The sequence below is a fragment of the Corapipo altera genome, unplaced genomic scaffold (genome assembly GCF_003945725.1).
Source record: "Corapipo altera isolate COAL_440 unplaced genomic scaffold, ASM394572v1 60, whole genome shotgun sequence".
NCBI lineage: Eukaryota > Metazoa > Chordata > Aves > Passeriformes > Pipridae > Corapipo > Corapipo altera.
In genome coordinates, this window is record NW_020884912.1 from 6,195,078 (window position 1) to 6,210,120 (window position 15,043).

Genomic DNA, 15,043 nt, shown 5'->3' on the forward strand with positions numbered 1-15,043 from the left:
TTCTTTATGTTGGGGACAGTCTTGGAGATCCCTTCTTAAGCTCAGGTGTGAGCTTTGGTTGTGACAGTTCTCCTTCTGCCATTCACCCCTAAAGGAATCTCTTTCACCTGTTCCCTTGCCTACCTAAGAACTGTAGAATTATTTAGGTTGAGAGAGACCTTTGGAAGATATCTCATCTATTCCCTCACTTGAAACAGGGACAGTTTTAAGTCACATACCACAAATGTCTTTATAGAGTTCTTACTTTTCCTCATAAATCATATTTTCTCCATTGTCATTACTGACAGTGTAGAATCAACTCTGCTTTGTGGAAGTAGTCCCATCTATGTCAGAAGGGAGCACTGAGCACTATATGTTTCTGCCTCTCAGCAGAAGATGTTACCATTATTCCCATTCTACACAAGCAGGCCGAATACAGAACAGTGCTGTGGCTTTACAGTCTCTCCCAAGGCAGTGGTCATCCAGCTGACTAGTGTCAGATTTGGAAAACTGAGTTGATATCTCCTGGGTCCCATAGGGTATTCTGGAAGTACTATGCAGTAATCTCTTGGTTGTAGGACTCATTTTTTATGGCCATGTCATAGAAATACAGGAGGGTTGAAGTTGACAGGGACCTCTGGAGCTCATTTTGTCCAACCCCCCTGGTCCAACAGGGCCACCTACAGCCAGTTGCACAGGACCATTATGAGATGGCTTTTGAATATCTGCAAGGAGGGAGACTCCATGACCTCCCAGAGCAACATGTGCTTAGTCACTCTCAGTCAAAAAGTGCTTCCTGATGAGGAGCATCACTTCAGCCCCGTGTCCTTGACTACCGCCCCCAAGAGCTCTGGAATCACTTCTGGAATACTGTCCAGGTTTCTGCTTACAGGATCATTTGTGCTCACATGAAGTAACAGTGGACAGTAGCAGTCAAAGGGCCAGATAAACCCCACAGCATCCTGGATCTTTGCCCCTGGCAGACAGCAAACCTCTCAAGGTGGTTGTTTGGGTTAACACATGAGTGAGTGCATGTGTCTGCCACAGCGGGGAATCACCCATTATGGTGACTCAGTGCTTCTTCCTGGTAGATTTGCATGGTTTAGGGGTTAGGTGGGCCAGATACTTTGCTTGTCATCACATCTACCTCCACTTCAACTTTAAGGGTGATGAGCATATTTTGCAGTTGCAAGCCCTTAGATTGGTGAAGATCCTTCCTCTTAGTGTCAGAAGTCACCAGCTTCCATCCTTCCCCTTCTCCAGAGTTCTTGCTTCTCTTGGTAGTGGGCATTGACCTGCTTCTGTACTGCAATCAAGGGGCTCCTCAAACTATTGAGTTGCAGAGAATTATAGAATCATTAAGGTTGAAGAAGACCTCTAAGGTTATCAAGTCCAACCATTAACCTAGCACTGCCATCTCCTTTTCATCTTCTCTGATGTTGCACAACCTTCTGTAACTCCTCGACTTGGAGACACAGCTCCTCCAAAATGCACAGCTCCTGCAGGACAGAAGGTCATCTCTCCTGGTTTTAGAGAGAGCCCTCAAGGACTCTCTGAAGCCTGCATCCACCATCTGAAGCCCAGTTGGGGTGCAAGCCTTGACAGCTGCTCCAATGTCTGCTGGGGAAAACACTCAGTGACCTGTTACCACCATGTCCAAGACTGTTACTGTGGCACAATTTCAGCTAAGGCCCCCTTACTTCACCTCCTTTGGTACATCCTTCTGTGCTACCTCCTGTGTGTAGTGGCTGCCTCTTGTTAGCTGCTCTCTCTTGAGCTACTGTGTGCTGTGTGGGTTCTGCATATTCAGTCCAAGAGGAACGGTTAGCAAATGTTGACCTTGCTTAAATAACATTTGTGCATTTGTGAACTTTTTTGTTTTTCTTTTGAAGAAAGGCATAGGCTGATTTTATAGAGTACTGAGTTAGAAATTAAATTTGGACTAAGAGATGTCTTTTTTGCTCATAAGCCAATTTTGTTTGAATTTGCTGGGTTATGTGACATGCCAGTCCCCTCTTTTGGATACCCTGTTCTACTCTGATAGCAGATGTAAAACATTAAATGGTTGACATTTTCTAGCACCTAAGTCTCAAACAGTTTAAATGTTATGTATTAAACAATTAGAATTCAAGAAATAATGAGCTCTGCTGATCACCTCTAATTTCGAATGAAGGAAGTGTTGATCCAGATGTTTTCCCTCTTCTGTCACAATCCTAATCCAATATTTGCTGCAATATCTTTCTTCTATTCCATTCACTCTCAACTGAGTACCAAATACATCCTTCATTACCAAGCCATGGTGTTAAAATCTTTTTTTTTTTTCCAAAAATCATTTTAGGTCTTAATTTCTGTAGCTAAAGTTGAAGAGTTATGAGTCTGTGTAAATGAGCTTTTAAGGGAGGAAGACTTTTACATTCCTTGGTTAAGTTTTCCTTTGTACTTTCTTTGCAGAGTGCCTGGAATAACAATTGCTACAGACATCATTTGTGGGTTTCCAGGAGAGACAGATGAAGATTTTCAAGAAACAATGAAACTTGTAGAACAGTACAGGTTTCCGAGCTTGTTTATTAATCAGTTTTACCCACGCCCAGGAACACCAGCTGCAAAAATGCCTCAAGTTCCAGCTGCAGTGGTAAGATCCATTTTCTTATGCTGCTGTACACAGTGTACTGAGATACCTTTAATACATAAAGCATGTACATGAAAATGGAGATTTTTCTGCATAACTGTGCCACAATTCAGTTTAAGGTTTATTTCAGTCCAGTAAGTGAAATGATTGTTGAACTGCCTTTAGATGTTAGCTAGATCACTGAATGCATTTTCAAATATATGTGACTTGTTCAGATTGTTAGGAAGGGTAAAATCGTGGTTGTACTGAAGGTCTTGTCTGCTTTCTATCAAGTTTGGGGTGAATGTGTATCAAGAGCAATAGCTGATTGATTACAAGTATTAATTTTTTTTTTCCATTTTAAGACTTCTGTGACTCCATCAATCTCAAGCTAATTGTGAATAATTATGCAAAGTATTAATAACAGAGCAATGTTAATCTCTGATTTATCTGTCAAATATCAAATTTGCAGGCCACTTCTTGAGACTCTCCTTATACTCTGCTCGTAAACTTTACTTCCTTCAGCCTGCATGTTAGAGGCCATTAAGAAAATTGCATTTAATCCTTCATGTTTTAGATGTTCCCGTTCTCCCTCTCTCTCTTTCCCTCTTTACCCCCTCCTCTCTCTTCCCCTTCTTTCTCTCTCTCTCTCTCTCTTTCTCTATCCTTCCTTCCTGCCTGCCTGCCTCCCTCCCTCCCTCCTTCTCCCCCTCCTTCCCTCTCCTTCCCTTCCTTCCTCTCCTTCCCTTCCTTTCAACACTTCCTGACTGCCAACATTCTCATTTTAAATTCCCATGAGGAAAACAGCCTGTTTTGATATAGAGGGTAGATGGCTATTGCCTGTATTTTCCTTGATATAAATAGCTATTTATAAGCAATAATAATAGCAATCATATCTAGAGGCATGATTTGATTTATTTTAAAAAAATTGAATTTGTTATTTTTGTAATCTGAATCTCAAAACAGGAAAGTATACAAGACTGATGCCTGTAGTAATTCTACTCACTATTATCAGCATAAATAACATTTATATTTCCTTTCTGTGTAAGAATGAAAGTCAGCCAGCAATGTAAATCAATTTAAATAAAAACCTGTTTCTTTCAATGTATGTATCCTGGTACACCAACATGAAGTCAAAACAATATAGCAGAACTTGTATCCCTTTGCTTATATGTCTGAAAGCTAAACAAAGTATTTCTGATTACTCTCAGTATATACCATGAATTCCATAGGATGTGTCAGCTGGTGGAGACATAAAATGAAATTATATTTGGCTTCTTCAGTTTATTGTTTAGAGAAGTGCAGCTTAAGCAGTAACTGTTCAATTACTATAGACCATCTCATAACAGGAAATAGTAAGTTTTCAAATATAGGTAGCTGCCCTTGAGATGGTCTACTTAGTGTAACCAACTCACACTGTTGCATTATTTTTGTTAGTTTTGAATGCTTTTTATAGACCTTGGTAAATGAAAAAAAAATTGGAAATGTAGTTTTTGGAAGGTAGGAAGCTTAAAAATCAAAACATCAGTTTATATTTTTGTTTTACATTCCTTCATTCACAATTTCTGAAGCGTGTTATTTTTGCAAGAGGTACAAAGAGCTTAATTTACCGTCTTCGTTTAACTGGGTGCTATGGGGAAATAGTATGTGAAGAGCTAAATTATTAGAAGAACATTAGCTGTTCTGTGGTTATAAGTTTTACTTGGAAAATGGTAATTGTCAATTTAACCCAGTTTTACATTCTTTCTTCTTCTTTGTAGCACTAGTACTTATTGCTTTCAGTGAATTAGAACCTTCAAAGAAGATGGGGCCTCTAATCCAGGGCTGATGAAAATCTGTAATTAATAGATTTTGTTTCTCTTTTTTCTTTTTTTTCCCCCCTGTAGTCCTTCAAAAATCCTGTGTTATGAGATCCTTTGTTCTTTTATCTCTTAGGAGAAATGGAGAGTAACTAGTCAAACAGAGCAGGAAGAGCTTGTGCTAATCTCTTATGTTTTATATTCACATTACTTCTAGACAGCAGCTGATGGTCTTTCCTGCTTTGCCAAGAATGGACAGGCATTTAATTTGTCATTCCTTGCCTAGGGTGACTTACGTATGTTTCTCTACTAGGAAAAGGAAGTAGCACATGATCATCCACATTATGCACTCTTACCATTTCATCCTCCAGTAAAATATTATCCGTGTTAATAAATTTATTTTATTGCATTTGCCTACGGAAAGAAATAGCACATGAACTGACATACAACTGGCCCACGCAAGTGTCTGAGTGTGCATGTGGTATGTTGTATCACCAGTCTGAACTTGTGAGCTAGTGCTTTTACAGGATGTTCATAACATTATCCTCTGCAGTGGATCTGTTGGTAGGATTTCTTTATAGGAAAAGAATTTTGACTGTATTGTTTAACTACTGATGCTGGACCAGCGAGCAAGTTATTTGACAATTGTTATTCTTGTAGGATTTTTTTTCTCGAGACTGCATGTACATGCTATGTTATTTCAGTTTTGCAATACTTCTGCAATGGACAGATCTGTTGTTATTTGCAAACCGCTCCACTTTAGTGAGTTCCACTTCTCCAACTCGGGTTCACGACAACTTCAGTGATTCTACCCAAGCATCACAGCCACAATAATAAGATATTAGCCATGTCAGTTCCTTTTAGGTTAGTTTTTTTTCAGAAGACCTTATGACTTCTAGGGACAACCGGTAGAATATTAAGCACAGAAATATTTAGTATTTTCAAATTTTTAGTGCATATTTTGGATGGAGATCTTAAATGTAATTGCCTTTTTGGAGAAGATCCCCATTTGAGTTTATCTTAATAGAAAAAGAATCAGTAGCTCAACATGGAATCATCCCTTCACATAGATAACTTATCTTTGAAAGCCTTACAGGCACCAGTATTTTTCTAAAAGGGCAGATGACACTAATCTAGATGGACGGTTCTGCCACCATAATTTCAGAAAAAACAGTTAAGGCTGCAGGCCTTTCTTAATTCTCCTGGAGAAAGCATGTCCGTGGAGAATCAGACCTCTGTCTAAATGGTCTCATCATTTCATAACCATCAATTAGATTATGCTTACCATAAATATTTTCTCCAATTTAGAGAAAAGTTAGAACAAACCTAGGCATGATTTATTTTTTTGATAAGCAATTACAGTGATGCTGAGTCGTGTATGTGGAAAACAAGTCAAGTTGTTGTTCAGAACTTAAATACTATCCCATTTTTTTCATTGCCTTTGCCCCCATCTTATCTACCTACTGCTAAATAAACTGTTTCAGAGATGAGTCTGGATGCTCATTATGTCCCGTGGGCTGTCAGTAGAAAGTTCTCATTCTGAAGTGTGTTAATGAGGAAATGCTATTTTATGTATTGTTATTGCTGCTATTATTATTATTATTATTATATATCTGAATATATCCATTTATTTACTGTGTTTAATTATAAAAATGATAGTGCTGATAATTGTGTAACTCAAATTACAGATTCTAGTCAAACTAATAATATAATAAGCAATCTAAGAGAACATGATTTAGATGTGTTTGGTAGGGAATTCATATTTAGCTGCATTGCAAAGGATCAAAATACTTTAATTCTAAGTGTGAAAATTACTTTTTTTCTGAAATTAAGGATGTGTAACACCTTATGTTCTTGATAATTTTAACTCCTCTGTTCTTTATTTTTTCAAGGCAGCTATTACTCATGTGGGGACTTGCAAGGAAATTTCTCTCTGTCCTGTGTGATCTGATCCATTACAATTTCTGAAACATTAGGGGAGATTGTCATCTCAGGATCAACTTGACTTCTGTCACTTGGAAATTACATGAGGAAATAGCCATTTTGAACATAAGAATCACAGTAAAGTACAATTAGGTTAATCTCTACTGAGAATAATAGATGGCAGCTGTTTTGAGAGCAGTAATGTGACTTGCAGCTTCATGATTACACTGCCATTAACTGCAGTGTGGATTCTAATCTTTATCTATTTTCAATAGTGTAAGCAATTCAGTTTCAATTATTGGTGTAATTATTAGATTTTTAAAAAAGGCATTGTGATATCTAGATAAGACTCTATACATGTTCACTTTCTCTTTCCTTCCGTCTTTTCGTATATCATCTACCTAGAAAATTTAGACACTCAACTATTGAATGTTACTTTAATTCCTCTGAAGTGTCTCATTAAATTTTTCTCTCTGTATTAGATGTATTAAGCACTATACTTACTACGCTGAGGTGAATAACCAAGTTACAAACTTCGTAACAGTTCTGGTTTTGACTGGGATAGAGTTAAATTTCTTCCTACTAGCTGGGATGGTGCTGTGTTTTGGATTTAATATGAGAGTCATGTTGATAACACACTGATATTTCTAGTTGTTAAACAGTGTTTATACAAAGTCAAGGAGTTTGCAGCTTTTCATGCCCTGCCAGCAAGAAGGCTGGAGGGGTACAAGAAGCTGGGAGGGGACACAGCTGGTACAGCTGACCCAAACTGGCCAAAGGGATATTCCATACCGTGTGGCATCATGTTTGGTATAAAAAGCTGGCCAGGGGCAGCTGCTTGGAAACTGGCTGGGCAGTGCTCAGAGGGTGGTGAGCAATTGGATTGTGCATCTCTTGTTTTTGTATATTCTATTTCTTTTATCATTATTATAATTATTATTATTATTTTCTTCCTTTTCTGTCCCATTAAACTGTCTTTTTCACTGTTTCTCTCCTGATTCTCTCCACCACCCTGCTGAGGGCAGGTGGGGAGCACTGAGTGAGCAGCTTTGTGTGGTACTTAGTTTCCAGCTGGAGTTAAACCACAGGAGTCCTTTTTGGCACCCAAAGCGAGGCCTCTTCAACACGCATCACCTCCTTCTCTGGCAGTACTGAAATCTTTGCCATCTTTACCAGTCCATGATCACTTCCAAGACTGCTGGATGACTGGCATTTCCTATTCAATCCCTTTGTGTGATAAGTGCCACACACTTAGTCCATGTAGCATCAGTTGGGTGGTGTGTGGAAACCTGTCCTTTGAACATCCAGTTCAATGCTACCAGTTAGGATGCTAAGAGGAGCTGTGCTACAGTACCAACCACTTCCAAAGCAGCTCAAACCCCTGCCAAGTATCTCTTTTTCCACTGGGGTATGGCAGGCTTCAGAGCCTTTGTATCTCCAGCTCCAAAACCACCCTAGGAGTCAACCTAGAGGCTCCCCTGGTGCTTTCTGCCAGAGGCTCCAGGTATGACCATTTCCCTCAACTGCAGTGTAGAGCACATTTTTTCCATCTTGACCTGTCTGGACAGGCCTGAGGACTACTGCATGAACAGTCCCCTTGTTCAAAGCCTAGTTGTTCCTTAAGGCCCCGTTTGAAATTTTTCTTCTTCTTCACTTGATAGAGAGGGTGGACAATCAAACTGTAATTTGGAATTTTGCCAGAGGAGGATATTATTTTAATAATTTTCTTCCGTTTCTATCCCATTAAACTGTCTTTATCTCAGCCTATGAGTCTTCTCACTTTTACTCTTCTGATTCTCTCCCCCATCCCACTGCGGGAGGGAGGAGCAGGTGAACAGCTGTGTGGTGCTTATCTTGTCTTTTATGGTTTATAGTGGGGAATTACTGAAGTCTTTCAGTACCTGAAGGGAGTGATGGGCATGCCATGTCCATGGCAGACAAAGTGTCTGCAAGTGTCTACCCAGTCTCCAAAAGCTCAGTTTTCAGCAGCCTTCATCTCAAGCAGTACTTGCCCTAGGCTGGCTTTTTGTTCAAGGACAGCCAGGCCTACAGTCTGTTTCTTTTCCATAGGAATGTACCATGTCCATCCAAGCACACTGCATGTGGTTTGCCCCTCTGCCATCCATCCATCCACAAATACTGTGTTCAAGCAAAAATTCTCCTGATTCTAAAATTTCATCCATACTGGGCATTTTATATGTTTGATGTAATTTAACCTCAGCTGGCAACTAAGCACCATGCAGCCGCTCACTCACCCTTCCCCCGTGGCATGGGGGAGAGAATCAGAAGAGTTAGAAAAGGAGCACACTGTTAATATACTCATCATTATTAGTAGAAAAAAATTATCTATTATCAGACACCGTGTCCCCCTCCATCTAATCAAACTGTCACTTAGGTCTGTCATTATATTTATCAATTGTAGGAGCAGTACCTAATGCACTGAGATTTTTTTTCTGTAAGGATAGCATAATGCAATGTACACCTTCTCAGTGTTGTCTGCCAGACAAGTTGTATTTGACATTTCTGTGGGAGCAAACCAACCATCTTGTATTTTATGCCTTTACTGTATGATGGCTACCTATTTTTCTTACTGCTTTGCTTTCGCTTCCCTTTAGGAGGTCTCCAAGAAGTTTTATGACACTTTCATGACTTGAATGGCTGCAGATCCACCATATTTTGATTGAAATTCTGCAAGGCACTAGAAATAGGTATTCTTGGGATACAGTGGATACAGTATAATGTTTAATTCCTCCTTTGCTGGATGGATACAGGTGTTGCACACAAACAGCTGAATCTTCTGTGGTAGCTCATGTGTTCCTAACTATTCAAAATAAATAATTGTCAGTCTGACACTAGACTGTCCGAGCCTGATTGAGAAATAACCAGTCCTGTATTGGGCAATATTAGCTGTCCTCTCCTTCAGCACTTTTTAACTCCAGGCAGCAGGACAGCAAATGGAACAGCATTGCTTGTACAAGGGACACCTTATGCTGTATTCAGAACTCTAAAGGAAAGCTAGCACAGCTGGACCTTGTAGGTGTACCATCAAAGAACAGGCTGGTAAGCTCCCTGTTGAGCAGACAGTAGGGAGAGATGACAATTGAGGACTGCTCTTGCCTTTGAGCATATGCTTTGGATGTTAGTAGGTAGTGATGTAGCACAATGTGCCTATGGAAGCCAGGGTTAGAGCCAAGGCAAGGAAAGAATTCATCCGCTATCTGGGATGGATTTTTGACAGAACCAGTGCCACTGTTAAGCACTTGCAGGTGAGAGAGTGCAACTTGGGGTGGTGTTAATTAGTTAACGTGATTTAAATGCCCAGAAAGGAAGGAACCATCTAATTTCTAATATGGGCATAGCGGAGTCACCAATACTTCTTGCCTTAGCTTAACGGTGACCAATCCAAAGATCATGCAATGGGATTATGTAGAGATATTATTTTTCCAAAATACGGGGACATGAGAAGGTGGGAGAAAAGGAAAAAAAGTGAGTAGAAAAAGGAACAATGCCACTTATTCAGCAGTACTGCTACTCCAGCCTACCATCACTACCTTTGAGCTCCCCTGTTAAGTGCTGTGACTAAATGGCATTACATGCCCCAGGAATTAGATGCAGCTGTGGTAACTGTTTCTGCTGTATCAAAGATTCTTGGCCCCTGACACATATCCCCCCTCCCCAACACATGCAATAATGCATGGTGTAACATGCAGAATGTACTTCATGTGTTCGAGAAGCCAAGACTGATTAATGTCTGAGTTCGACTGCTGAACCTCTGTACTAAACTTTGTTTTTTCAGCGGTGCACTTATATTTACTGCTTGCTATTCTGCCAGAATAAAGACCTGAGTGAAGACTTTTATGGCAACTTTGGGAGCAGGGAGTTAAAAATGTGAACGCTGGAGGGGAAAGCAGACCATGAAATAAAAAACAGTATATAATTCTTCATATTTTTCACTGAACTATTGTAGTATTCCAAGTTAACATTTTCCAGCAAGTTGCTTTCTAGTAGTTTTACTTTGTTCACTTCTGATTTTTATGAGAAAAACATGTGAGGTACTGCAGAAAGCCCTACAAACCACCAGGATAGCTATGAATTCTCTCATCTACAAACCCAGTTATTCTCTGATGGGATTTATTTTGATTAGGATATCTGTTGGTTAGTGGCATATCAATGTCGGTTCTTTTTGTTACTTTCTAGATGGTTACAAATAGTTCTGCATGTTTTCCTCCCTGGTGTTTTTTTCTAGAAACTATATGAACTGGCTGACCTATGAAAGCCAGGTTCCTCCTTTCCCCTCTTTGAAATAGGGTCAAAACATTTGACTACTTTTATGCTGTATCTTTAAATCTACCCCAGTGCTCACCATTTGGTGTGTAGCCAGAACTGCGGGTTTTTGCAATGAATTCAAAGGAAGGTAATTACCTGTGAATAGGGGTTTTGTGGTTAGACAAAGCTGCTAAATAGAACTTTACAAAAGTTTAAAGACCGCTTTATTTTAGAGCTAGATTCAGCTAGAGTTCATACCACTTCAAGTTATTTGACCAGGTGCTGAAATGAAAATCTGTTTTTGTTGTTGTGGGAGACAGTTGAGCTGGTAAGGTTTTAAAATAGGTTGTACCCTTTTGGAAAGCTATAAATGATCTGCATATGGAGCTGCTGAAAATTCAGTTCATAGCTGAATCTGGGGAATGAGTTAAATCGCAGAGTAACAGCTGGACTGTGCAGAGTCAGACCCCTGAGAAAGGACAAAACTATTTTTACTCTAGCCTGGAGCTGTGGCTCTTAAATCCTACACTGGTGTACTTCAGACAATTGGTAGAATAGAAGTCTTACATTTTCAAGGAGCACAACTGTCTTGCTTGAGAAAACAAGTCAAAATTCAAAGCTAGATTGGAAATACACTTAGGAAACCAAGTTGGTGCTCCACTTTTTTAAATTTTGCTTTGTTTTTACAGCAGGCACTGATTGGGATTACCAACAGCTTCCTCATGAACTTTATAAATCCAATTTGAAAATTTGAGCATATTAAAGTAAAATATGGCTACGGGTTCAATCTAGGCCATATTGTTAAGAAAAATAATTCAGGAACATTGGAAAGTGAAATGTGGAGAATATACACATGGAGAAAGAGGCAAAGTTCTTTCTAAAATTCACTGGCAAGCCTGAAATAGTTACAGAATTTGCAAAGATAATGAAAGTACTCTTAAAGTCATGGTAATTTTGTGGGCTGGTACTTGTAGCCATGTGCAGCCCACATGTTGACAGTTCAGTATAAAAAAAATTACTTTTTGGAAACTGTAGTCCTGTAAGATTTGTAGTGGTCAGGAGCATTCTTGACCTCTCATCCTCCCCCCATGAGTCTCTGTGAAAAGTCTGATATTACTGTGAGATTTTTAGTTGCAAGGAAGCTGACATGGCGTCAGGGGTTTGGAACACCACATACTCCTGTGCAGAATAGAAGGGAGGGAAGATACTCTCACAGATAAGGTAGAAGAGTCTTTGATTTTAAGGGAGAAAACAGTTTTTATTTCCAGTATAAATATACATGTGGGCAGCGTCTCAGGGAAATTTCTCCTTTCACTATAAATATTTTTCTTAGAAAAATTAAAAAATAAAAAAAAAAATATGGAAATGTAATTTAGTGACACAAAAATCTAGTGGTGTCCTGGAGGGGGTTTTAATTATTATTTTTTAATTATTATTTTGGTAGGCTTTTATGGGTTTGCATCTATGGCAGTTGCTTATAAATATCAGAAGTGTATATCATTCTTCTCTATTTCCCACCTAAGCTTAGTTCATTGAAATTTTCAAGATTATAACATTGTTCTGCAAAAGTTTATATAACATGGCATCAGGGTAAAATCAATGCATAAATTTATTTTACTTCTGTTATATTTAAATCACAGTACAAACCATGAATATATACATATATGGAATATATTGGAAACCTTTACCATTATTTACAAGGATTGGATCAGTTAGTTGACATGAGGGCAATAAAAGCTGAAAATTGTGCATCTTTCTCCTTTACCAGTGATTATGAATTATGTACTTTGATCTGGGGCTTCAAGTTAGAATGTTACAGGAAGTTTAAGGACTGTTTTGTAAACTCCCTCTTCCCTGAGAGGGAATTGAGGTGAGTCAGAGAGAGAACCAAACATTTCTTTAAACACCTTTTACTCATTAAGCTTCTGTTATTAGTAGAACCAAGCCATTATTGTTAGAAGTAGGTAACTATTTGCACAACACATTTGTTTAGTTGCCGGCATTCACTCGCATGCTCACCTGTGGTTACCAGAGGAGCAGCGGGTAAGAGGCCAGCTGCAGCTGTGTGCTCAGTTGGGGAGGGTCAGCCTCTGGCTTCCAGGTGGGATGCTTGGAAAATACCTCAGGGGGACCTGTGTTCCTTTGGGTACAAACAAAATCCTATAGTCTTCTTCTGCATAGAGGAGTCACCACCCTCCTGGATGTGGTCCGAGCCTCTGTCTGCTGTTGGTCATAGTGGCCTTGGGCAGATTGAACAGGCTGTTGTTGTCTTGAATTTGTTAGTTATTGCAGATTTGGCATGAGTACTAGTCTTCAGAGCTTTTTAGTCCTTGGAAAATTTTCACTTGCTACGTTTTCATCGGGTAATGTTATTGCCTTTGGCCTGCTGTTTTCTGTTACAGCTCCATCAAATCTACAGACGCATATAGAACCCATTCACACAAGCTCATACAGAAACAACCTCTGTGGTGACTGGATGTTTAGATTAGATATGCTTTGTCCTTCTGTCCACTCATTGGCTCATAGTGAAGTGGAAGAACCATGGAACTGTGCCTTTTTATAATATTTGCTTGAATTGCAGCTAGGTAACTTATGTAATACTGAAAACTTTTCCATTTTTTAATTTGGACTTTTAATTCACTTTATAAACCAGACTGCTCAGAGCTGAAACAGTGCCAGCACCTGTAGTCACAAGGAACTATTGCCCATAAGTTATTCCATTAAACTGGATGTAGGCATCAGAATAGAAAAATTTTCAAAATTCCGGACTTCTTCGAATGACAATGTGGTTTAGATCTAATAGTTTGTGACTTAACACAGATAGCGAATTAATTTGTATCATGGAGGTAACTAAGCTTGTCCATAATTTGCAAATAATGTAACATTTATGATGGCCCATAAAATGCACTTTGGAAGAAGAGGACACTGAAATATCCTGAGATGGGTTCTTGGTGACCCTTTCTTGAACTTCGTCTGTCTTTGATAATCCCAGTACACTCTTTCAAAGCCGTCACAATCAATCAGGTCAATGAGTGCTTTGGAACTCCTATGTTTCGCTGTTTTCCTTGCTGTACCTGCATCTGTGGTCGTTGGGCTAAAAATCTGGGAACTTGGAATTGCTGAAAAACTGGAAGTAGAGTGGAAGACTGAATAATAGATTAAGGTAAAACAGTGCGGGGCATTTTCGTATCTGGTGAATTTGTGTGTAGTGGATACACATTTGATCTCTCTCATACAGCAAGCACGTGAGCATTGTTTGCTGCTCACTATTTGTACCATGCTGTGCCCTCTGCAGCCTTCTATTTTTGTTCTTCTGAGGATGCTGGAAAACCTGGTGCTTTTAAGGCTGCTAGTGTGTGATAGAGCACACACAGCTCACCAGATGATAAGAAGGAAGAGTGCTCTGCAGACAGGTCATTCCTAGGTGTATGGATGTAAGCCCATATATGTCCTGAGCTTAATAGGTATATATAAAAATTACTTTTCATTACTAAAATGTACTTTTCAGTTCATTCTGGTTTATATTGTTGTGTTACTTGCTGCAATAACTATATAAATTCAAAATCAGTCTATCCCTCGTGACCAATCACTTTATTTCTGATATAGTGTCAATCTAATTTGAAATATGGCTGATACCCCAGGCCAAGTTTCTGTCAGATACTTTTGTCTTACAAATTTTTTTTGAGCTAAACAGTCTTCCTAATCAGTAACGTCAGACATCCTTAGAAAATACCCACCTCATATAGATTATGACATTTCTTATGAATTTCAGACATAAATATCTACCAAAAGTGAGACACAGCATTTTACAAACTATACTCAGTTTATGGACCATTAAATAAACAAGTGCTTAAGGCCTTTTCTGAAATTAAGAATTTCTTTGTGAAAGTCTTCAGAATGAATTTTGCATAATTTATAGAATCATAGAATATTCTGATTTGGAAGGGACCCACAAGGATCATCAAGTCCAACCCTTAGCCCTGCACAAGACATCCCTAAGAATCACACCATGTGCCTGAGAACATCATCCAAATGCTTCTAGAACTCTGTCAGGCTTGGCGCTGTGACCACTTCCCTGGGGAGCCTGTTCCAGTGCCCAACCATCCTCTGGGTTAAAAACCTTTTCCTGATATCCAACCTAAACCTCCCCAGCTCAGCTTCATGCTGTTTCCTTGAGTCCTGTCTCTGGTCATGAGAGTGAAGAGATCAGTCCCTCCCCCTCCTCTTCCCTTCACGAGGATGCTGAAGAGCACAGTGAGGTCTCCTCTCAGTCTCCTCTCCTCCAGGCTCAACAGTAACCTCAGCTGCTCCTCATATGACTTCTTGTCCAGACCCTTCACCATCCTCGTTGCCCTCCTTTGGACACTCTCTAATAGCTTCGTGTCTTTCTTACATTGCAGTGCCCAAAACTGCACACAACATTCAAGGTGAGGCTGCACCAGTGCAGAGCAGAGCGGGACAATCCCTT

At 39.5% G+C, this 15,043-nt stretch overlaps 1 protein-coding gene across 1 annotated transcript in view; it reads left to right on the forward strand.

Annotated features, from left to right (window-relative positions):
• The window catches only part of CDKAL1 (CDK5 regulatory subunit associated protein 1 like 1), a 406,927-nt gene that overhangs the window by 294,971 nt on the left and 96,913 nt on the right, over positions 1–15,043 (forward strand). The window contains exon 12 of the mRNA XM_027654133.1: positions 2,431–2,611. Within this exon, the coding sequence (XP_027509934.1) occupies positions 2,431–2,611 (181 nt within the window). The remainder of the gene's footprint in view (positions 1–2,430; positions 2,612–15,043) is intronic.